Source organism: Brienomyrus brachyistius, unplaced genomic scaffold (genome assembly GCF_023856365.1).
Source record: "Brienomyrus brachyistius isolate T26 unplaced genomic scaffold, BBRACH_0.4 scaffold65, whole genome shotgun sequence".
In the NCBI taxonomy this organism is placed as follows: Eukaryota; Metazoa; Chordata; class Actinopteri; order Osteoglossiformes; family Mormyridae; genus Brienomyrus; species Brienomyrus brachyistius.
Genome location: NW_026042340.1, coordinates 835,566 through 861,474, shown reverse-complemented (window position 1 = coordinate 861,474; position 25,909 = coordinate 835,566). Strand labels below are relative to the sequence as shown.

At 42.2% G+C, this 25,909-nt stretch overlaps 1 protein-coding gene and 1 long non-coding RNA gene across 4 annotated transcripts in view; one reads left to right on the top strand and one right to left on the bottom strand.

The window, feature by feature from the left end:
• Positions 1 to 14,065, bottom strand: part of LOC125725334 (NACHT, LRR and PYD domains-containing protein 3-like) — a 35,259-nt gene extending 21,194 nt beyond the window's left edge. For 2 of the 3 annotated variants that reach the window (XM_049002193.1, XM_049002194.1), the window contains exons 1-2: positions 13,974 to 14,065; positions 2,834 to 3,025 (exon numbers count right to left, since the gene is read on the bottom strand). In XM_049002193.1, the coding sequence (XP_048858150.1) occupies positions 2,834 to 2,985 (152 nt within the window). In that variant the 5' untranslated portion in view covers positions 2,986 to 3,025; positions 13,974 to 14,065. Of the gene's footprint in view, positions 1 to 214; positions 329 to 2,833; positions 3,026 to 13,973 lie in introns of all 3 variants that reach the window. The other variant, XM_049002192.1, reaches the window with a different exon arrangement.
• A 25-nt stretch (positions 14,066 to 14,090) lies between these two features.
• LOC125725355 (uncharacterized) lies at positions 14,091 to 16,709 on the top strand. The gene is made up of 4 exons (XR_007387447.1): positions 14,091 to 14,288; positions 14,583 to 14,684; positions 16,218 to 16,278; positions 16,376 to 16,709. It is a non-coding gene; the product is annotated as an uncharacterized LOC125725355 (long non-coding RNA).
• Positions 16,710 to 25,909: the final 9,200 nt, after the last annotated feature.

Here is a 25,909-nt window from a genome sequence, read left to right as displayed (position 1 = left end):
TTTGTCTGTATTTTATGTAAATAACATCAAATATTGTTTATACAGAATAGACAAAACTTTTGTTTAAATTCTCCAACGCAATGGAATTTGTAAAAGGAAAAAATTGGTGCATTCATTACAAATGTGTTCTTTCCTCACACTTTGTATGTGTTTCTCTGCCATTTGATTGAGAGTATGAGTATTTCAAACAGTGTTTGTTAAAATGCACATTTACCTTTGATCTGTAGGAAAAGGTCCCTCTCTGAAGTTAATTGGAATTCCGATTGACCTGTCACTCTTCAGGGAAACACAGCTGGGCACAGGGGAGTCTGCTCTCTCCATCAGGACACTGTGGGCAGTGAGAGGAAACAAACCCTCATGGTATAAATATAATTCATACAATGGGGACGGCATCACACTGCTGGGTACAGGGGAGTCTGCTCTCTCCATCAGGACACTGTGGGCAGTGAGAGGAAACAAACCCTCATGGTATAAATATAATTCATACAATGAGGACGGCATCACACTGCTGTTTATCCTTCTGCTCTGCCTTCATGCACTTTGATATGCTGTGAAGCTCTTGATGTAAGGCCCATCAACACCTCTTCTTTTTGAGGGCACTGAAGAACCACCCGTCTGCTGACATACTGGGTAACTACTACCCCTGTGAGATAGAGAGCATCCTGACCAACTGTGTTACAGTCTGGTATGGGAATTGTTTTGTTGCTGACTGCAAGGCACTGCAGCGGGTGGTGAAAACCGCCCAATGCATTATTGGGACTCCACTTCCTGCCATTGAGGATGTCCACAAGAAGACATGTCTACAACGGGCACACAGCATTCTTAGGGACTCCTCTCACCCTGCTAACGATCTCTTCCAGCTCCTCCCTTCTAGAAGGTGCTACAGGAACCTTCAGACTAAAACCAGCAGGTTTAGGAGCAGCTTCTTCCCCACAGCTGTCACCCTACTGAACTCAGTCAGTCCTCCGCTGAACCTTCCCATCCACACTCACAATTAACCCTCTACACTTTGTAGATCTGTTTACTACACATCTGTACATCTGGATTGTAGGATCACACATGAACATATGACAAGCCACCTGGAATTTCTAAGACAAGGCCTAGTCTGGTACGAGAGGTACTCGCTGGGCTAGGTACAAAAGGGGGGATAGTGACCCCACACACACAAACATACTTAAACACACAGATAACAAGGGAGGCCAGCACTCCAACTTTCATTGCCCAAAGGTAGGGACCTACATACATGGTATAAGTGATTGGTAATTAATTACTACAGATGGTATGAGGTGTGAACCGTTGGGCTGGTATGGCATGTTTGGTGTCAAACTGATGGAAAATCACCCCTGATTCCAAATCTGGTCAGTGGTCTATGAAAGTGTATTCATCAAAAGTTACACCAGCTTAATGAGAATCATCAGTAAAGGTGAATCAGTCTGGTCATGAGTCCCAAAAGGTCTGCCAGAGACCCCCCCGAAAGCACGGCAAATGGATGGTCAGCCATTGGTCCAGGAGTCGAATTCCTGGTCGTCCCTATTCATGACCTTTAGACCATAAAACCTGGCACCTCAGAACAAAGCATTTCATATTATTTCATATTTGTTATTTATATTAAGTGTAATGTCTGTCTTCTGTTAGTTGTAGTATTAGTTAGGAATAAATGCATGTCTTTTACACAGCTTCAGTCTCCATCATTGAGTGCTCACAATAGTCCCTGCCTCTGTGCGATCTGGGTACTACGCTCTGAAGCCTCAAACTCACCTGAAATATTGTGAGACTGACTCATCGACCAGGGAGGGGAGGGGAGCTTCACTACCGATCGTTTGCATTACCTGGTGATGCAGCTCGGTGGATGAGCCTTCTAACCCAGATTACTAAGCGATACTGGTAATTAGTAAATCCCATGTAAGTCTCACATTAACAGACTCACGGGCATTCCGCAATTGAGTTTGGAGGAAATAACCATTCGGCATAACGATCAGGTAATAACCGTTATTAAAGACTACTTAATTAAACTTTAATTAATTTCAAAACATATTAGTGGAGATACAAAAATTTACCTAAGCTAATAATTCCTACATGGATATACGTAGCACATCTGTATCTGTATACTTGTCCATAGTACATCTGTATATTTGTCCTTCTGTACAGCAATATAGAATATCTGTATATCTGTATATTACTAATGCTAATTCATCCCCATCGTTTACACTGCCCTTATCTGCTCACTTAACTTATTCATACATAATCTGTACATAACTATTCCCACCTCTGTATATACTCTCCTAACTGTACAAATTGTACATACTGCACTTATTGCACTGGCTACTCCCTGCATGTCTGATTAGATGCTAAACTGAATTTCGTTGCCCGGTATTTATACATGTGTAATGACAATAAAGTTTAATCTAATCTAATCTAAACAGGCTAGTTTACAGTTAGCTAAAATGTGAAACAAATAGTTTCCCCTAAAACTTAAATTCCTATATGAAAGGTTTAGTATCATTGATAAGAACCTCTAGAATTAGACTTGACTGATATTACTTTTCACCTGATTAAATATTTATTTGTTTGTTTGTTTAGTTTTGTTATGTGGCCATTTTGGATAGGAGGGATGATCTGCTGCTGGCCTCTAGTCTAAAATAACTGGCTGATTGTGGAAGAAAAGGGCAAAGACAGAAGATGGAGAGGTCTTTTTATGAAGCTACACATATTATATTACATATTACAGTGCTGCCCACTGACCAGCCCTAGCTAGGAGCCCAGGTTACTTTATGTTATGTCCTGACTATAGACCCAGAGAGACATGCATGCTAGTGGGCTGTAACACTGTTACCTCTCAGTGCTCTTTCTGTTACACCCCACAGGGGGGCGCATTTCATGGCTTGCACTATAAATGTTGCGACTCGCAGCCACTGGTGTTCCAAGGCCCCAGGGCACTGGTCGCATTTCAGAAGCAGCTCTTCTTTTTCTTCTCTCCTTCTCCATTTTTGTACTGATCCAGACCAGATGATTCCTGCTGGGGTCTCTGTGGACATGAAGGGTAAGTAGATACATAGATAAATACACAGTATCCAGAACTCAGCACTTCTAATTCAAACTGACACACTGGGTTACATCCTGTTACGTGCTGTTAGAGTGACCTGCGTACATCACTGAACGCCATTTCTGTTCTGTCCCGTACTTACTGTGCATGAAAATATAAAAATAAATAATTATAGGCAGGGGGAACCCGGCAACCGAGGCGTCTGTAAAAGTAATTTGTACAGAAATTATTCTGTCCCAAATAGTAAAATACGTTGTTTTCGCCTGAAACGGCCCGTCATTCCGTTTGTGTTGTGACTCAAACTATGAGAAAAACGTCACATTTTATAATACGTTTCGAAATAATATGACCGCCTATATCCTACGTTAATGGCGATTGAAGTGATAAGTTTGTATGAATTTATATTAAAACGAGACTTTAATTTTATTACCGGTGTGGGATTATCAAAACCAATACTTCAATCCATGAACACAGAAATATATGACATACGGTTTAAGTCAAGCACTTTATTCAAACATGCACGATTATCACATCTATTTATCACGTCTATAATATCTATTTTATCTCATTTTGAAATGAAGTCCTACTTTTAAAACTAGTAAATGACAAAACATTATATATATCGGCAGTCATACAAATATGTTCAGTTCTACGTCACGTGACAATAAATATTGTCAAAGTTTTTTAATTATATTGAATTAATTTGATTTGACAGTCAGGTATTGATTACATGCAATGTTGATACAACTAACAGGCTAATTAAATATATATTACACTAAATAGTTAGATCTTCCGGACATTTGTTTCAAAAATTTTCTCTAACTGGACCTCTTTAAATTTGAGTTGAACACCCCTGTCTTACGCGAACTACATTAGTTCTGATTGTATCTCGTCTCTGGCAAACATTTTCCTCTCGTTTCTATTCGTTGACAAAAGTGCCAATACACTTTGTCATAGTCTTAGGCCTCACGATATCATTTTTATTTAGTTATTGTCTCATTTTAGCCTGAAAATAAAGGTCGTTGACGATGACGATGACGAAAATTTTTCGTTAACAAAATTAACACTGGTACCCGCGCCAGAATACTTAACTATACTGCACAGGAACCCAGGGCAAATTCATACTTGACAGTGAATGCAGATGATCGCAGTGGGTGCATATATCCTCCTGAGTCCCGGTAATTCATTTTTGTCCTCTGTAGGGGACATGATTATGGTCATTTTATTTTAAATGGCATTTGACTAATCTAATTCAGTCCTACTGTACTCTCAAGGAGACATCCTGGGCTTTCTAATGATGTCACTAGAGAGGGGAGGGGCTTACTGAGCACATGTACTGCCTTTTCAAAATGGCTGGCATTGCATCAGCCACATTTTACGGCACTAGGAGAGGTAAATGCTTATTATTTCATATAAAAAATGTCTGTGCTGTCAAAAATAAAATTGTTTCTTTATTTTGAGAGTCTTAACTTAATTTTAATAAGATTTCAAACACATGCAGTGAATTTAACCCTTCGAAAACACAACTTGTATTCAATGTCCTCTGGAGAGGACAGCAGGACTTACTAATTCTCATTTTGACCATTATTCACAAAACAGAAAGCCAGGTGATGAGTAAGGTAGAGAGGATGTTGCTGAGGATTGATGCAGGGGAGTCAGACATAGAGCTGTCAGGAGATGAGCTGGAGGGGCAGACAGTAGAACAGCAAGGGGAAAGCTCAGAGGAGGATGTTTCAACTGTTGAGGAGCCCGCGCAGGAGCAAGCTGAGAACAATGAGCGCACATTATGGATGAGGAGCAATGCGTAAGCCAGGGAGATGTGATGTTGAAAATGTTGTCCACACACACACACATGCAGAAAGAGAATGAGGGAGAAAGAGAATGTAAAAGTATAAATGAAATTACAGGGATTGCATTAACCCTCTGGAGTAATCTGTCTCCTTTTCAAAACGTCCGTTGTCGGAAGTATTAAAGTTTTTAAAAATAGGTTAAATCATAGGTTAAAAAGTAAACCATGTCACCTTGTTTTACCTGCAGATATCTTGGATCAAAACAAACTTCCACCATTGCTTACTATGTACTTTTATAATGATTCTGAAAGTGTTCCAAACTGCATTTTGCAATGTCTGTACGTTGCTATCAAATTACAAACTTCACATAAATCTGACATATTTACAAAGTACACTAACATTAACATGAATTTGTAGCCAAACCAAATATCATTTGCCAGGAATTAAGTTTATGATATTGAATGAAATGTGTGACCATGCCCCAGTCAGTGAAAGTGTGTCCCCTACCCCTACACTCCAGAGGGTTAAAATTAGTATCTCCTTTATTCAACAGTTTCAACCCTGTTGTGGAGGACAATTTACTGGGCAAAACTGGTCACCCCCACCAAGACTGGAGGCCCTATGATTACTTCAAACAATACATAGATGACCAAGATTTTATAAACATCTCTGAGAACACAAACCAACGGGAGGTGCTTATCTCTGGAGCTAGTTTGAAAACCACTCCAGAAGAAATCAAAACCTTCTTTGGCATGTCAATGTACATGGCATGTCTCAGCTACCCTAGGATCCGGATGTACTGGGCATCAAAGACAAGAGTCCCAATTATAGCCAATACAATGACACGAGACAGGTTTTTCAAGATTAGACAATCGATCAAAGTCACAAATGATCTGAATGTGTCTGATGAGGATAAGAGAAATGATGTCCTCTGGAGAGTGAGACCTCTCTTAAAAAGAGTACAGCAAGGATGCCTTAGTTTGCCAAAACCAAAGAAGGCTTGTGTGGATGAACAAATGATTCCGTTCACAGGCAGATGTCCTGTGCGGCAGTTTGTGCCTGGGAAACCAAACCCCACTGGCCTGAAAGCCTTTGTGCTTGCTAGTCCAAGTGGTCTGGTGTTGGACTTTGAGGTTTATAAGGGCAAGAACACATTCACTGACCATCACCTGGGAATAGGAGGGAATGCTGTCATTCGGATGGTACAGACACTTCCACGAGGAACACACCTATACTTTGACAGATTTTTCACCTCTATCAAACTGCTAGATGCACTGAAAGCTAGTGGTCTCCAGGGAACAGGGACCATCATGAAAAACAGAATCCCAAAACAGTGCAAGTCAAAGATGACAAATGATAGCACATTTGAAAAAAAAGGAAGAGGCGCATCTGAGATGGTTGTCAGAAAGCCATCAGAGATTGCAGTAATTAAGTGGCAGGACAATAAGGCAGTCCTCTTGGCCTCCACTGTCCATGGAATAGAACCCCAGGACAACTGCATGAGATGGTCATCAAAAGAGAAGTGTCATCTTTATGTATCTAGACCTGCTATTGTAACTGAGTACAACACTAACATGGGCGGAGTTGATCTGTGTGACCGAATGATCAGCTTCTACCCAATGTCAAGCCGTACAAGAAAATGGACTGTCCGTACCATTCTGCACTTCTTTGACCTGGCTGCCACTAACAGCTGGATTGAGTACAGGATAGATCATGAGACGAATGGGAGACTGGAGAAGGATAGGCTGCAGTATCTTGAGTTCAAACTGCTGCTGGCTGAAGATCTTATTGCCCAAGCCCAGTGCGGACAAGGTCAAGAGTTTGATGAGGTGGTCAGTGATGTCAGCACTGATGATGAGTACATTCCCCCTAAGAGGCGAAGTGTGGAGCCACAGCCCAATGACAGCCTGAAAAAATATGGGGCTATCCATATGCCCAAGATGGTGGAGGCAGCCCATGCATCACGGTGCCGGAGAGCAGGATGTAATGGCAAAACCTATGTGAAATGCACCAAATGCAACATGTTTCTGTGCATTGCCAAAGGAAAAAACTGTTTTCTGGCATATCACTCCTAACATAGAACCCCTGATGTTTTTAAATTATTATTAAAAGTTTTTAAAAATCATTTGCCAAGTTGCCTTACTGTTACCTTGTTATGCTTTCTGGAGGCATGAATTGCCATTTCACATTTTACATAATCTGCATTAGTAATCAAAAGTTCAATTATTGCATTGTACAAGCCTTTTCTAAGCTTTTTTCATGCTTAAATGAGATTCCTGAATTTAGCAGTTTTATATGTTTTAATGATATGAATTGTCCATATGACACTATTATATGAATTTATGATAAACTGTAATTTAACAAGACCCGTTGTCCACTGCAGAGGACGTATGGAAAAAACCGAATAAATATATTTTTGAAAAAAAAAAATGTTGCAACATGTTTCTTTTGTTCACATGACTTAATTCATCTAAAAAAAATCTAAATACCAAAACATTTTTTCTTCTGGGTCTCAGGAGGATATATATATACAGCAGTGATATTCCACCAGACCAGGGGCCTCATGTATAACGACGTGCATAGAATTCACACTAAAACATGGCGTACAGACAAAACTAGGAATGTGCGTAAGCAAGAAAAAATCCAGATGCATAAAACTGTGCATAAGCACAGATCGATGCACATTCCCTTTATAAATCCCAATGAGCGCGAAATTTTACGTACGTTAACGAGCCCACAGCCACCTCCCCCCGACCCGCCCATGATTATGCATATTTGCATATGTAAATCTGAATAAATACCTGCTTTGTTCTGTTTTTCTTAAACAACAATAGATAAACCGCGTGGGAAAAATAAGTATTTTAGTGAGTTTGAAGTGGAGGTCATATTAACAGAAATCGAGAAAAGAAAAGTGATATTATTTGGTGGTTTAATTAGTGGCATCAGCACTAAAGTTGACGGAGCGGCAGAACGTGGCGGAGTTAGTTAAAAGTGTTTTTATCAATTCGCACGGTGGCCAAAATTAAAAAGAAATGGTCCGACATTAAAGTCGACGTGACAAAACGAGTGGCCGCTCATCGTAAGAGTCTTAACAGCACAGGCGGAGGGAGCGGAATCCCCGGTCTCTCACTTTATCGGGTGAGGGGGACGCCGATGTCAGCGCGGGTAAGTTTTTCTCGTAGCATACTTGTTTGAATTACTTGCATTTTATGAATAACAAGTAGGGCGCAGACGCGGTGTTACTTTTGTTTATTCTGTTTGTTTATTCTTACAGACAATAGTACAAGAGGTGCCCCCAGTGCCGAGGACGACACAGGCGGCGATGGTGCTGCTGTGCCGAGCACATCTTTGGGCGCTGGCTGCACACATTCCCGTGACTCAGAAACCGGGGGGCGACCGTCCGGCCGTGTGCTGACTGAAGCTGTGCTGCAGTCACAAAATGCAATAGCACATGCTGTAAGAGATGTTGCCAATGAATTAAAACATCTAAATGATACGATGTGTGATATTAACAACACATTAAAAGAATTAGTTAAAAAATAAATGCGGTGTTTGGTTACCTGCTTTACATTTTTGCTATTACATTAATGAGACGCATGTTCGAATCGCACATAATTTGTACATTAATTGGGTGAAAGTGCTTTCTATTTACATAAGCAAGTTCGTTCTCTGAAGGTTCTTTTATAGCAATGTGAGTACAGTCGATGGCTCCGATTACATTGGGAAAACCGGACATCACTGCAAATTATACTTTAATGTTTGCCTGTTCGACCACAGTGTAAGAAATTTTTATATATCTGGGTGACAAGCGGATTATGCCGTCCCATACAGCTGGCATGGCGCGACTTGGTGTTGATTAATCACTATGATCCCTGAATACGTGCTCTCTTCCAATTCTTCCATAAGCTACATCTTCCAATAACGCAAGAGCTGCCACGGCAGTCGTAATAGTTCGGTCATTTTCTGCACCGTTTTATTGGTACAAATTGAATAAAAATCAGGTGCCATACATTTGTAAACAACAAACAATTAATGTCGGTGTATTGGATAAAGTCAGTGTCATGATTGTGAGTTTAAAAAGGGAAACCACAGTAGCAATGACTTACCACTGGGAGCCGTCTGTGTACAAAACCGAGCAGAAACGTGCGTACGCCATGTGTGGAGCTGCCGTGAGAATGTGCGTAGCGGTACGCCAAGTTTCATTTTTATACATCTCGACGTGAGCGTGGAAAAGGACGCACGCAACATTTTCGTTCGTACGCACCGTTTATACATGAGGCCCCAGGAGAGGGCAGATGTACAGCAACAAATTCAACTATGATGGGGTTACGTTCCATTAAACCTATCATAAGGCAAAAATGCATTTTAATTTGGTACACCTAGCCCACCTTAAACATGCTTAGAACACTTGCATTAGCCTACAACTGGGGGGAAAAAAATTCACTTTACATTGTATCAAACTGCTTGTTGTAGTATCGCTGCTGCGTCTCAGTGGCTCGATTTCGGCGGTATATTTGTCATTGAGAGAAAATGATTTTCTTCTTCCCCATCATGTTTTATATGCACATAGAATTAGCCTCCGGTAACTAGCCAGAAAGAGCAAGGAGAAGTAGGACGATCAAAGGAAAAAAAAAGTTTTAATTTTATCCAAGACCCAAAACAAACACTATATGAGGACTACATGATTACTGTGAAATATTTAAACGGTATTTGTACAGAAATGATTCTGTCCCAAGCTATTTGATCCGTATCAGTGGTTGGTCACTATGACCATGATCACTGTAAGCGGTTTCCACCACATTAATGGCATTTTCGTGGACATTATTTTTGCCCAGAATTCCATAAGCAGATTAGTAGCATGCCTAAAATATTAACGAGATGCATATTATAATGCCCAAAAGTTAGTAATCTAGATAAATTTGGCGTATCTTTTTGCTTATTACATTCGGTTAGCAGAGCGCCACATGCTACTGTTTTGGTAAATCATGCAAGCAATAAGTACTAATATCGCAGTAATGAAAGGGACAGCTTAGCAACTACAATATCTTTTAAAAGAAGAGATATTGTTGGTAAACTAGGTAAAAAGACGTTGGTGGGGTGGCAGTACTTTTTACTGATTAAAGTGCAGCACGTTTTTTTGGTAAATATAGTTTTCATTTTTATTTCAGTGAATTTTTAAAATTAGTTCCCGTTTTCCTTTCAGTTGTATTTTATCGTAATAATACTGGTCCCAGCAAGCCCGACGCCCATGAACACACACACTGGTACCATAGATCAATATAGAATACGCCCAGATTTTAGCCATAACATTTTCCCAAACACCTATTTCTATGGAATATTATAACTTTATGGCTTTAATAATGAGTGTGTTTAGCAACTACAAGGGCAACACGGTAGGTTTTCCTTTTCTTATGGTCCGTCATCCAGAATAGCGCCTGTGTGTTTCCTGTTCAGGTGCTCGTGCACTGCGCCAGTGCAGCCTTGGAATACCATAGAAACTTTGCAGCATAAAATGACACATGATATTTTGAACTATTCCCATACTTATATAGTGATACTAAAGGAAAACATTTGTTATAATGAATTAAAGAGTTTTATAAATCCATCCATCCATCCATCCATTTTCCAAACTGCTTATCCTACTGGGTCGCGGGGCCTATCCCGGAAACAATGGGCATGAGGCAGGGAACAACCCAGGATGGGGGGCCAGCCCATCGCAGGGCACACTCATACACACATTCCTACGGGGAATTTAGCAAGTCCAATTAGCCTCAGCATGTTTTTGGACTGTGGGGGGAAACCGGAGTACCCGGAGGAAACCCCACGACGACATGGGGAGAACATGCAAACTCCACACAAATATGACCCAGGCGGAGACTCGAACCCGGGTCCCAGAGGTGTGAAGCGACAGTGCTATCCACTGCACCACCATGCCGCCCCCAAGGTTAATCTTAGTCCATAAGTTATAGCACAGCATATGGTACTTTGTCAGTGAAATCCAAAGTAGTTTCCAGAATAGTGTCCCCTGTGAAGTAGGGGCTAGAGGCCCCTGTGAGGTAGGGGGTAGGGGCTAGAGGCACCTTTGAGATAGGGGGGCGTAGGGGCTAGAGTCCCCTGTGAGGTATGGGATAGAGTCCCCTGTGGGGTATGGGATAGAGTCCCTTGTGGGGTATGGGATAGAGTCCCTTGTGGGGTATGGGATAGAGTCCCCGAGTGAGAACGTGGGAGGTTAAAGTCCTGTGTTTTTATTATTATTTTTATATTTTTTTAATCAACTATGCTCATCCATTTATGTGTCAATGCATGTTCTGACCATCCATGCTCTCTGCCTTCCCACATATCCGGGTGGTGACCAGGGTGGGCACCATCTGAGCTGGAGTCCTGGTTCAGTCACATGGAGGGGTGACATCTTGGATCTGAATTATGAACTGCAACATCGTGGGTGCAGCCTTCAATCTGCCACCCTACAGAGGCCAGCGTGGAGAAGAGACTTACTGATGGACTTTGGCTTGACCTTAATCACAGTTTACGCCTTGCTTTAGCAGGCAAACCCACTCCTTTCTGTTTTCAGTAATGTTAGTTTGCCCAGGGGGGTTGGGCAGCCAGTTGATCTTGGACTCCCAAAGGTTTTTCTCTCTTTACTGTGAAAGGCGCTATATAAAATTAAATTGAATTGATTGTTATTATTATCTTTTTAAATTAATTCTATTTTTATGTTTTTGCTGTGTTTATTGTTATTTCTTGTATGGTTATTTCAGTGCCTTTCTTCTAAATGTCAGTAACGCACTTAGTAAACCCTGTGGTTAAAACAGAGCTATAAACATAAATACAGATTGACTGAATGCATCCCGGAGGTCATTTGCTCACGAGCACAACGTCGCAGAAACATCGCTGCTAAACACTGATTTGTTGTCCCCTGATTATACTATATAATACACAACAGGGTTATACTATATGTATCAGGGTTATACTATATGTATCAGGGTTATACTATATGTATCTATATACTAAGGTGTAGTTTTGTTCTGTTTACCCCGCATGTAGGCGTACTGCTTAGAGCCATATACTACAGTCAGCCCTCCTGCAGTCGCGCTTCGTGATTCACGAATTCACAGATCTGCGAAAATCTGAGAAAAATTTAGTTACTGAAGATTCTACTGTGTTTTTGGGGAAAGTTCAAGACATACAATATAAATCAGTTAAAAAATCCCTTAAAAAATGTGGCTTTCTTATGGAAACGTTCCTTTTTATATACATAATGTATTCTACCTTTACAAGATGTGAATCCCATTCGCAAAGTTTATTCCCTTTGGAACGCTAATGGTTATGTAAATAGAAAAAAATAGTTAATTCACTATTTTGTAATAATAAGTACACGTTAGGGGCGGCATGGTGGTGCAATGGTTAGCACTGTTGCCTCACAAGTCTAGGACCCAGGTTGGGTCACATGTGTGTGGAGTTTGCATGTTCTCTCCATATCAGTGTGGGGTTTCCTCCAGGTACTCCGGTTTCCCCCCACAGTCCAAAGACATGCTGAGGCTAATTGGAGTTACTAAAATTGCTCATAGGAGTGCATGTGTGAGTATGCTCTGCGACCCATCCTGGGTTGTTCTCTGCCTCGTGCCCATTGCTTCTGGGATAGGCTCCGGTCCCCCCGCAACCCAGTAGGATAAGTGGTTTGGAAAATGGATGGATGGATGGATGGAAGTACACATTAACAAATTCTATGCACAAAAATTTATCATTTCTTGAAAGGTGCTAGTTTTTACGTACGTAGCATATGCGTCCCGGGTTTCCCTCTCGTGACGTATTTGCTATAAACACTGAAAGGGCTCGTTTACTCATTTTACCTTACTGTGAATGCAAAGCAAAACGGCAGCCAATGCCGTGTTCCATCAATTAATAGGGGTAACATTAGTATACTGTACTGGACATGAGCTAGTGCGGCAAATATCCGTTAGGCAATACTGTACTCGATTTTTACATCAAGCTTTTTTTTTTTAAAGGTAATGTACAGTATTAACTTAACTTTTACATGAAATTAAAGTGTTTTGGGAGCATGACTGGGGTCATATTTAGGGTTTAAACTATAGAAATAAGCACATATTACCATTTTTAGTCACTCTACGAAACATCCATGAATCATCCTCATTCATGACGGGTTCTGGAACTTAACCTCGCGAATGTCCGAGGTCTGACTGATCACAATTTATGCACAAAAATTTTAAATTTTTAACCCTATTATTTTAGCTGATTAAAATAATAAGCATACAACTTTTACATATTGAAAACACAATAGAAACAGTAACAAAAGGCCTAACTGGTATGCTGAACTGATTACAGCAAAATAACTACAACTAAAAACTAACTAAAAGCTTAGTTAACTAAAAGCTTAACTAAAAGCTGTGTCATAAACCCTGTCTCCTGGCGAAGGTCACATACATCCGGGGCTGCCTACTTTCACACATCTGGCGTGACGCTCACACTTTCAGACTCTCACGCAAGAAATCTTATGTCAAACCTAAATTATTCCATTATAAACCTAATATTAGCTAAATCAAAAGTGTTGGAGTAGTCTGCAACCCCTACGGACTATTTACATATAATAAAATTGTTACCACATACACCACCTCCAGTTATTCAGCTGCGCTGTGGGTAGAATTTGACTTGTTTACCTATCATTAAAACCAGACTTGCGTACTATTTGCTATAAACAATTTAAATACGACTGCAAAGTATGACTACAACTAATCAACACCTTTCAGATTGCAGAACACAGAACAGATCCGTGGTAAAACCGTGATTTAATAAAATGTTAAGTCATGAGTTTAACCCGTATGTTTTGGCACAATAGCAGTTATCCTTAGCACTGAAAAAAGAGAAAAACTTAATATAGCTTCAAAATACCCCCTCAGTCCATTTTTAGGCAGCACCGTATATTAGGCGAACTCACGGCTGCGCTTTAGTAATTAAATATTATTGATGTTAATTTGAAAACTGACGCAGTAACTTACTGTAGTGTACAGACATATATGTAACATTTTAATATGTAAAAAAAAAATCCCACTATATAAGTAGGCTGTATCAAACATGCTTATTTTATTATTAGTTTACGTTTTATCTGTTGAGCATAATCTTACCTTCAGACGCAGAATATCTTTATATTATTCCAGAATCATATTCACGTCTCTTCTTCTAGATAAAATGGCGACTCTGCCGAGAAGGATCCAGCTGCAGACAAAAAAAAAAAATGTATTTTTGCTCGTTTTGCTGCAAAGTCTTATTAACCATCTGACAGTTACGTGTATTTAGTTAGAAGCCGTAGGCGTAGTAATCCTTACACTTCGTATTGTGTTTTCTGATATTACAGTTGCCATTACATTAAAAGGAACATTGTTTTATAAACCAAATTGTAAACATGGATCCCCGTTTAAAAGCGGCTTTGCTTTTTCAAGGTATGTTGCATCCGATTTCATGCGCAGTGAGTTTGTTGATTTTTACTACATATTTTCGATAATCTTTATAACAAATTCTTTTAATAATTTCACCAGCATGACAAGTAGATAGTAATAAGCATTGTTTTTAATAAACATCGTTTGTTGGTCTCTGTGGTTTGTCTCAGGTTTTCAGTTTATTTTAGAGGCTTTTAATATTTTACTTAGACCTTTTTCATATGCATGCTATCAGTATGGAATAAATTGCTTATAATTTCATTCAGTTGATTTATACTAGTATATTTTTGCTTACAGACAAAATTATACGGCGGTGCACACTACCATGCCGGGACAAGGTACATTGTCACCCGGACTTGGCTTCCTCCCTACAACTGTGAGCCACTTCAATCCCTTCCTGTAAGTACAAATTTTCCTGGGTGATTATTATTTAGAACTAGTGTAAGAGTACTTCATGTAAAATATTGATCTCCATTTCAGAATGATGCAGAGAGGAAGGACATTATCATGTTCCCACTATGGACTCCTGGGCATTTTTAGCTTTGTGTATGTAGGAGCACATCAATACCATACAATACACTTAACCGAATAAAATCCCAAAAGTCTGAGGATGTTAGGATTTTAAGATTTTATTGTAATTGTGTCAGTTACATCTTGGTACAGCTTTAATTTACGCATTTTAAGCCATGGGCAACTACTGTGAATCATTGACTGACTGTTATTGCAATGGCATTGCTTAACACCTTGAGTAACTGTCTCTTAGGTGATGAAGCCAGGTATAAAAGAAATCTTTCTCGACTCATGATGTGCTAAGAAAAGGACATGATTTGGTGGCCACCAATATGTGTCACTCTTGAGGTCAATTTTCTGTTTATGTTAGTGTGCAGGAACCTGTTCAGTGTTCCAGGTTAAGTACATTTTAGATCACGTTCTGATCTATTTTGTGTTCAGCATGTCTTCAGTTTATTCAGTGAATTCACATGCTTACTTGACAGACCTGTACTGTGGAGTACAGCCTTTTGAGTAAAAGGTGATACATCAGATGTTAAATCAGATATTTAAATAATAGTATTAAAATACCTAGAAGATGAGTTCTGACAGTAGAATTGGTTTATCCGATATAGTTACCAAATTATGTCATTAAATTGCAGTTCAGTCTGAATAAATGTGTCAGCTAAATGCTGTAAATGTTAAAATATGATGAAACAGAAATTACAGAACTTCTGTAGAGGTTGATCAAGACTAAGCATATGAATGTACTTTCGGGTCAGTCCATGCCAAATCAACCAGGGGCTCCATGGGCATCATTCCTGGTTTTGATGAAAATTTGGTATTTAAAATTTGATCCTTATAGAGAACACTGAAAATTCCCCAAGTTTTATTGAAAAATTCTGATGCAGTCCAAAGTTATGGCCCTTTCAAATTTGGGTGCCACGCCCCTTTTTTGCACTCGTGAATCACGCATGTAATTTGTAAGGGTTTTCAAGAGACCATATGTTCGCTTCTAAGCATGCTAGAGAGCTGAAAATTGCTCTCCTGGTATACTTTTCCCTGCTCTTTCAGAATCTGGCATTAAAATTAAGCTCACGGGAAGCACTTCAAAGCTATGGACTTGCAAAAATCAGTTTTTGGTTCACTTTGGACTGCATCTGAATTTTTCAATAAAACTTGGGGAATTTTCAGTGTTCTCTATAAGGATCAAAATACCAAGTTTTCATCAAAATCAGGAATGATGCGCATGGAACTTTTCTGGACATTGGTTGATTTGGCACGGACTGACCCTTTCACATTTTGCTAATTGTGTACAGGCTGTGTTTTTAAGCCTGTTTATAAAGAACATGCTGCTGCAGCATTAACAGTTAACAGTTGTTAACAATTAATACTTTATTTGTACTAGCAGTAATTTCTGTATGTTATATCTTAAAATAACAGGAAGTTTGCAGAGAATATCAGTCCAGGGGAGTGGTCTGAAATGAATGGCTTTGAGTTGGAGGTATGTGATCATGTGTGTGATTATATAGAGATTTTCTAATACAGGTATATTGATGAAATGTGATTAAAGAGTGTTTTATCCCATTGTGATAATAAAGGGGTTTCCAAGCCAAGACTTTGAGGTTGACTGTGGCATCTACATGTTGATGGTAAGATTCGTCATTCAGATATTTTTGGACTGTCAAGATGCTTTTGAGAATAAGTCATGAACATTGACATTTATTTTTTAATTGACAGTCTGCTTTATATGTGGTGCTGGATGCTCCCTTTTATTACACCATAGTAAGTAGCTCTTTTTAGAGAGCAATAAAGTATGTGTGCAAAGAAGTCACTAAATGACACTAAATGCACTAAATTGATTTTTAATAGTTAGACATGCCGAAATTGCGGAAATGGTGGTGTAAGGACATAAAACTTATAGGTCCTGCAGGCCCCAACTCTGATCAGCCTGCATCAGTCTATTTCAGAGCTCCGCTGGCCCAGGCAAGACTGGACTCAACTCTTCAAACCACCCCTTTTAAGGAAGGCAAAGGCCTGCCGGCTCCTGAGAGACTGGATAGGAATAACTGGAGCAACACAGAAAAAGCAAGACCTTTCACCCCCCGGAGTGACCAGAGCCCTACAGTCAATCCACAGCAACAACAGCTGTCAGCCTCCAGACACAGACACCTTTTCCACTATAAACAGGATAACTCACCACACATAGATGTTAGGGACAAATACACACATGTTTGGTCTCGTTTGAATAGGCATGAGACGAGGAGTATTATACTCTCAGATTTTAGGCAGTATAGTTTTCCCTAAGAGAACTATAGAAACTTCGGCTAAACCCACCAAACTGAGAGAGCCTCTCACATGGCTGAACAAGGGGATTACGACCACCCCCTAAAGTGATCTGATTGGCTGGGGACCTGAGAACCAAGGCCAACAATGCCCCTAAAATTAACCATTGACCGAAATTGATCAGTCTTCAGAGACATGCCATTACCTGGTTGGGATACTTAAGGAAGGGCCTCAGAAGAATTCTGGGAGTCACTCTGTAATCAGAGCTCCCACAGAGAACTGCGTGAAAGTCCATCTGTAGTCAGATACTTTCTGCAGAACTTTGTGCACTCTCAGCTGAGGAATGTGATTGTTTAATATTGTATTTGTCCAAATGTATTTACAAGTATGTGGCCACATGTCAATAATTGTATATTGTAATATGTTTAATAAATGTTGTCTTGATTACTTCATGACTGTCTGATTTGCTAACTTCTCTATAAACTTTCCAGATTGGACTTCTATCCTGATTAGGACTAAAGTGGTAACTACTATCTTGCAGCCTCTGGGTTAAATCCCCTTTATCCGGGTCCCAAACTCGACTGCCCAAGTTAAGTTAGGTGGATACCAAAACCACACCTCTGGAGTTCGCACACGCTCAGTTACGGGCCGACTTAACCTCTGAGGTCAACACATGCTGATGAAAGGTACCGGTCTACCCTCTGAGGGGCGTACACACTATGTTCCTAGGCACCGGGCATAGTCCCTGAGACGCTCACATGGTAAGACAATGGGCGGCATCGGCGGAGTCCCTGAGACGAGCCCAAAGTAAAACCTCGTACAAACTACCGCAATAAAAGGTGCGCCGTCACAGCCGCTGAGGTTGACACATGTTATGATATGGGCTGCCCCCGGCTGAGCCTCTGAGGTGAACGTACGTGTGGTTCGGGTAAACATCGGCTTAATCTCCGAGGCACCCACATGCTCAGTAATTGGCAGACACTGAACCTTTGGGGAATTATATAGGTCGAGGGACCCGAATAATCAGAGGCTGACATTTGTCTTAAATGGTGGCGATTTCCGTACCTTTAAGACAAACCCTGTGGAACAGGCCCACGGATCGCCCTGTCGGCCGAGGCGAATCTGGCGGACTCCTTCGTCAGGGGTAAACTAGTGTTGGTAATCTAAAGGAGAGTCCCGAAGTAATCCGAACAACATAAACGTCATGACTACAATATACTGAAATAAGTTAATCATTAATAAAATGGAGTCAGATATGTGTCTAAAAGAATATTTTGTATATTAAAAAGGGTAAGTAATTCCCAGGAGCGCTTGGAAGGACCAACACGCATTCACAGCCTTCGGCTGCGCCATTGGATTCCGCCATTGGGCCAGTGGGCGGCTCCCTACAGTGGTGCCTGCTGCTAATGGAAAACTTCGATCTCCGAAGGTCAGTGTGTGTGTATCTGTTAAATTTGACTGAAAAATGAAATTAAAGACACATTATTAATATCAGTATTTCTCCATTATAAGTTATGGGAAGGTATTTGCACACTGGACAAAGGAATCAGAGGCTGTGCTGAGAGGTGAACATGCACCTGTATTCAGACTAAGAAAGTGCAAATCTGTGGAACTTAGCCTGGTCAGTGCACACTTTAAACCTTACTTTTAGCAGTAAATTGTTTTACTTCTGAAAAAGTGTTATAATAATGTTTCTTCCTATGCTTCTGACAGAAACCAGCAGAAGGGATGTGCTGGATGGAGACAACATAGAATCCAAGGAGCCATTCCTCTTTGGTTTTCAGGTCCAAGAGGACATGGAATTATTTTTACAGGCCTGTGTTGACCAGCGGGGCCTTCGGGTTAATGCTGTCTGTTATAAGAATGATTAAATTACTGGCACATGAGTGTGTTGATTATTATTTTTTTATTTCATCCTGTTTGTTGTTGCCTTCTAAATAAATGTAACAGTTTATTAAATATAATTATTACATGTCGATCATCATTTATACAACTAGTGTATGTATTTGTGTATATATATAATATATATATATTATTTTCTATATATATGTGTATGTTTATAACAGTTAAGATATCATGACACATACTAGATCAGACCATATATATATATATATATATATATATATATATCCATCCATCCATTTTCCAAACCGCTTATCCTACTGGGTCGCAGGAGGTCCGGAGCCTATGTGTATATATATATACACACACACACAAATAAATTATATATATATATGTGTATATATATATTATATAATATTGTTTTATATATACATTAGTGTATGTTTATAACACTTAAGATATCTTATGACTTTATATGTATATATACGCCCGGCTCGTCCGATCCTCGTGTGTGCCACGCCCCCTGATTATGCTTCCCTGATCTTCCCCAGCTGTGTCCGATTATATTCGTCCAGTCCTGTCTATTTCAGTCCATGTCTTGCCGTAGTTCATTGATGTTACTGATGTTTGTTGATGTCAGTGCCTGCGTTTTGCCCCCTTTGGTCCTGCCCGTCAATAAATCACCGTTTTCCCCGTATTCCGCCTGCCTGCCTGCTTCCTGCCCACTCGCCTGCCCGTGCGATCACCCGCTTCACCTACGATCGCAACCACCGATCGTGACATACATATACACATATATAAACTTTTCTATAATGAACAAAAACATGTGTTTATTCGCCAGAATTTTACAACTGACGTTCTACTGTAACAGAGTGGAGATCGCGTGTTTCCTGTGGAGCTCCACTTTACGTCGTAAAGATTAGCCCCACTTTACGTTCTTAAAGATCACGTGTTTCCTGTGGAGCTGACATATTTTCTGTGGAGCTCCACTCTACAGTCTTCTGCAGCTGGACCCTCTTGGCGCTACTTTCACTTTCGTTTACAGACAGGAAATTATCAGCTCCGTATAAAACAAGAAATGGACACGGACTCAGCGGCTCAGCGTAGGGTTTTGGGGGGACATTATCCATGTGACTGAATGTTTAATAACAGTAAGAGTAATCCTGTTATAATACACATTCAGGATTATCATGCATGTAAAAAGCGGTACAGCAGTAACACTTAAGTCATTAACAGTGACGATTTGAGAAATTTATAAATGGGGGGCTCAAAGACAAAACTGTAATTCTATTAAAATGTATTAACTGGTACTACAAAGTTAAGGTTAAACTAAACACTTGAATCATACTTAAACAGAACTCTCGAATTTCATCTACAGTTTGCAGTGACATCATATCTGTTACGGGCGGAGCGTGAGACCCGAGAACCCCGCCTACCGCGTTCATCGGACCCTGCTCTGCCGCTCCCCGCGTGTCTGCACTCCGTCTGCGTATCCATGTAATAACTTATTTTGGAATTTACCTGGAAACAACAAATGCTATTTTCTGATTGGCTGGTAGGTGGCTATTAACTCTGTATAACTCGGGACAGCTATGAACTCGGCGGAAAACTCCATTCCGTATGCCTCCGTAGTATGTAGTAAGATCCCCTTAACCACTGGCCACTGAAAACTTCTTAAGTATTAACTGAAAAACATAACAGTATGCTACATTATCTGTTAATAAACACCCTCACTGCCATAAACTATTATAACACAAACTGTTTATCAATGGAAAAATTAAAAATATATACTGATCTTCCAAGATCTTAGAGGTCTGACGTGGTAGTATGTGGCTGCATTTTCAGCCATATCAGAGTTTACCCTGCATTTATGCCAGTGGATTGTTCTTTAAAGAGAGCATCTTTGGGGAGAGTTTCCCACTGTCGAGTTCCAGTAGAGGTTTTTGGAAGAATTCACATGTGTGTCTCAGTGGCTTGGGATAGCTCAGATTCATGACATATATCAGCATGCGTTTGGGACACTTTGTAATTCTGCAATCACCTGTGTCCCCCTCCCCAAAACAATCCCTGCCTCTAACAGGCTGCCATCTGCAGAGCCCCCTTTGGCTACAATCTTCAGTGTGTGGTGTTTCAGGTCACCGGAGTTCAGTTCGCCATGAGAATCCTGAATTAAACAAACGTACCTGTAATGGACAACACCATGTATATGATACAGCTTGCAAACCTGTCCTCTTCTTCCCAAACAGTGTTTATTAATTCTAACAACTACACCACCAAGGAAATGTTTTTTAAACCATGTTTCTGAAAACTACAGGATTTGAAGTGAAAGTCATGTTACAAAAAACTCAGTGGAAAAACATTGTTATAGGAATAATTACAGGGTTGTTCCATGTCCCTCAGTAACCAATTTTCCATAAATCCTACACACTTCAGTCTCAAAAATGCAGAATAAATACCACGTGCTCCCATGTAGCCGATTCTGTGATGGGAGACGGGGGTCAGGGTGACACTGTCATGACCTGCTCGTCGGCTCCTCGTGTGTGCCACGCCCCCTGCTTACCCACGTGTTCTTTCCCGATTGTACCCAGCTGTGTCTGATTATTTTCAATCAGTCCTGTGTATTTAAGTCCTGGTCTTCCCAGTTTCCCTTGTCTGTCATTGATGTTACGTGATTTTCGTCTACGACCGATGTTTCCTGTCCGTAGATCCCCTAATGAATCCCCGTTCACCCAGCTCTTGCCTGCTCGCCTGCTTCTCTGCCTGTTGCCCTGTCCGTGCGCCTCACCCGCTATCGCCGATCGTGACAGACACAGCCTGAGTCTTTGATAAACTTCTCAAAATCATTTATCAATAACTAAACCACCTAGCAGGCTCCACATTTGCATACTGGTACCTTTAGAGTTATTCTATATAACAAAACCAAAATGTTTGATAGAGATCACCACTTGGTAAGAGCAGACCTTAAATTGGAAAAAAACAATTGCATCTGGTTTGACCAGCTTGAAAACAACGTGCCTTGTTATTTATTTTTTTCCATCAAAAATTACTGATTAAAAGGTCAAATACATGTTTGTGGGCAAAACATTGTGGCAGATGTACGCTGTACTACACACGACAGGGAAAAGGTGTGGCAGATGTACACTGTACTACACACGACAGGGAAAAGGTGTGACAGATGTACGCTGTACTACACACGACAGGGAAAAGGTGTGACAGATGTACGCTGTACTACACACAACAGGGAAAAGGTGTGACAGATGTACGCTGTACTACACATGACAGGGAAAATTACTCAGCTTTATTAGCAGCCTTTACACAGACTTCCGAGTATAATAAAAATCCCAAATATCGGGCTACACAGAATCTTTTAATTAAATACATTTAGAAAAACGGCATTTTCAGTGAAATCTTCTCCTTCTAAAGAGCAAAGATGACTAAGCCCAAGAATCATCTTTTCCAGCGCAGGCCAACATGCAGCGCAGCCCCCACCACACAGGCTTCCCCTTAGCCTGGTCCAGCTGCTCGGGTCCCAGGCAATGAGGATCCTGCGAGCCGGATCACCATCAGGGAAACACACCACATGGCCGCAGTGCTGTGACTGACGCTCCCTCACCATACAGGTAATGTACCACATCCAGGACTCCCAGGGTGACCCTCCGGCTCATCAGGAGACATTTGAGGGTCGGAGGCAGGACCGGCTCTCCAGCCACCGTAAAAACTTCACACGGCTCCGGGAAAGCAGATAGGACTCTTCTCCTCTCCCCGTGAGAGTAGTTCTGCCGCAGCCGCCCGCAGGAGGACTACATGCATGATGGAGGGGGTGGGGGAAAGCCCTCGGAGCCTCATCTCCGGAAGAGCCGACACTGCCGGAGAGTCAGTGGGGTCCGGCCTGTCGGGGATGGGGGCCGGTGTGGTGCTGAGGGTCACCCGCCGCACGGCGGTACTCGGGTCCGAATCTGAGTCGGCCCGTCTGGGGAGGTGCAGGGAAAGTCTTTATCTGGAATATAACAGGATTTATGTTATTTTGATTTATGATTAAAAGGGAAATATCTACGCAGTTAATTTAGTACTGAGAGGTGCTTAAAAAAAGTTTAAGATTTTAATTATATTTCCGACTGTTACTTCCTGTGTTTTATGCGAACAGCGCTCAGGCTGAAACACACTTTCACACATGCGGATCTCAAGCTCAGCAGGTCGGTCAGTCACCGCAGCTCCTCACCAACCAGCCTGCAAACGTTTCCTGCGCCAAACAGTAACATTGCGAGTATACACGTTATCTTTCCCACTATCCATCACTCACACTGATTTCACACACTCGCATGCTGCAGTGCCTGTGCGCGTACCTGCCGTTACACAGACATACGGACACTGCAAACAGCACTCGGTAGCTCAGGGTGTCTGCGAGTGCACACTGCTGCGCCTGGAGCGGGAGCGAGCGGCCCCCACCATAGAGTGAATACTGCCTGGCGTCCCTAACGTTACTGTTCACACTACCTCACCCGCCGGTGAATCACACAAACACACCTACGGGAAGCTTGGTAACTCCAATTAACCTCAGCCTGTTTTTGGAGCGGTACTGTGGCCTGGCCCTGGGGACGAGGTGGAACAAGCTGTGGCCATTGTTACCAAGTGCCACTCAATGTTGACCCCACGATGAATGAGCTTTTCCAACAAGGACCCGTCACATCAATAAATGTGTGCAAACACACCCATGAACCTACAGTCACAGGCATGAATCAGCAGCCATTCTACCTGCAGTTCAGACTAGGTCACCCCTCTGAAGCTGAGCAGGTTTGGGCCTGGCCAGTACATGGATGGGAGACCAACTGAAAAACCTGAGTTGCTTTGGAAAGAAGAGGTGTTGATGTGGCCAACAGATCAGTCCATGCTGTGGTCTGTGTGGATCCCAATACCCCAGTGCAGTGTCAGGGACATGGTGCTGTTATTCAGATGAGATCATGTGTGTCCTGGGATCATAAAAAATCCTGGGGGGTCCTTTGAAAGAGTAGGGGTGGTACCCTGATGTCCTGGCTAACACTGCCCACTGTGGCCTTTTCAAATCTAACAGGTGAATTCTCTCCTGCCCCTTCACCACCTTAGCTACTGTGTGGTGGGTGTACTGGTGCAGAATGGCTGCCGCTGCGTCATCCAGGTGGGGGCTCCATTATGACTCCCCATTGGTACTGTAAAGCACTTTGTGTGTCCTGAAAAGCGTTATATTCATTCATGAATGCGTGTTCCGTGTTCCTTCCCAGCCAGAGCTGAGATTTACACAGTGAACTGCATGTGGCTCGGTCCTGTCTCCACAATGACTGACCCTCCCTCTGGCCTGGGATACACACAAATGAAAATAGTAATGCAAACTTTCCATCCAAAACACGGTCGCTTATGATTCGAACTGCGTGCTTCAGACCTACTGCAGACACATTTTACTTTATTTTCCTTTCCTTATATCACGAGGCCTATGAAGCAAAGCCTTCATTTATGGTCCAAATGTAAAATTAATCAGAGCAGATGATACATAAACTAGGAATGAAGCATAGATCCGCTTCCTTATAATTTAATTCTGAACCTCTTATATTTAGTAATCTATGTTTTGTCTCCACCTAGTGGCCTCCCAGAAAAGTACACATTGTTTCCGGAAGGATCGCTTGTTCTGTGAATTAACGTGTCCAGTGGATGTAAGAAATATAACAGCAGCTTGATAGAGAGATATTACAACTGACTGCAGTCACTGTATAGAATGTTATCCAGAGGCCCCCCAGGGCATGGGAGCCCCCGAAGGACGACCGCAGGGAGAATAGCAGCCCTCACCCAGAAAAGGGCAGAGGAGAGCTCCGGAGGGAGGCCATCCGGCAGCCACAGTGCAGGAGCCCCAGGGGGCCGTGGCGGCGAGCTCGCAGGCTCCGCCGGCGGCCGGCCCCACCAGGGCAGACCAGGCCCTGGGCCCAGAGATCCAAGGGCCCCCCCACCCCCCAGCAAGGGCCCAACAGAGCCAGGAGGGCCAGATCCCGCCAGGCAACCGCCGAGGGTGAGCCAGCACCCACCCGAGCACCCAGCCCCGGACATCGAGAACCACCAACGCACCAGCGGCCGGGGGCCCCATCCACCGGCAGGGAGTGTGGCGGGGGGGAATAGAGCCCGAGATGTTATTTCGGGTGGAGTCTAGGACCCAACCTGACACATGCGTATAGACAAACAGGCATACACATATACAAGCATACGTTCCCACCCTCATGCACACATAAACAAATATTTACACATTCACCCAACATGGAGACACACAGAAATGAACGCTGTACCCATACTCTCACTCCCCATATATACTCTATGTGGACCCCATTTTTTCCTCTGGCGAGGAGACCAGAAGATCACCCCAGACCCTGCAGCAGCCGAGAAGCCCACCAGCCCAGACCCCGACCAGACGGCCAGCTCTTCCTCTCTCAGCCCCCAGCTCCAAATAGCGAAGAGAAAACGGGGTTGTGAAAAGACCCCATGCCCCCCTTCGCCCGCTCAGATGTGGTATTGGTGTGTGTTGTTCTAAAGTGCTTTTAAAACAGGTGAAGGGCATGGCACTAACCACCCCCTGCCGACCAACAGTTGGTGTTAGCTCGGCCCCTCACCAGAACCCTCAATGTCTATGTGTGATTAAAATTGAGATGTGGGCCTTGGCACCAGAGGTAAGGCTGAATGAACAGACCGCCCTCTGGATGCCATTCTGTGTGCCCATCCCCAACGCCCTAAATGTATGTGTCATGAGAGAGTCAGTAATGAGAGTGTCTACGTTGTGATGTATGATTGAGATACAGGTGGTCGCGAGGGGACAGAGGAGGAATACCTACCCTGCATCCCAGCAACACACCTGCACCTCAAAGCCCTACATGTGTGGTGGTGTGATGGAGCGGGAGGAGGGAGGCACTTCGGGATGGGGAGGAAAGGAATGGCGGGTGGCCAAGTTCCCCCCCCTCTGGAGCCAGCTCCCCCGCTGACCCCCATAGGCACCCCCC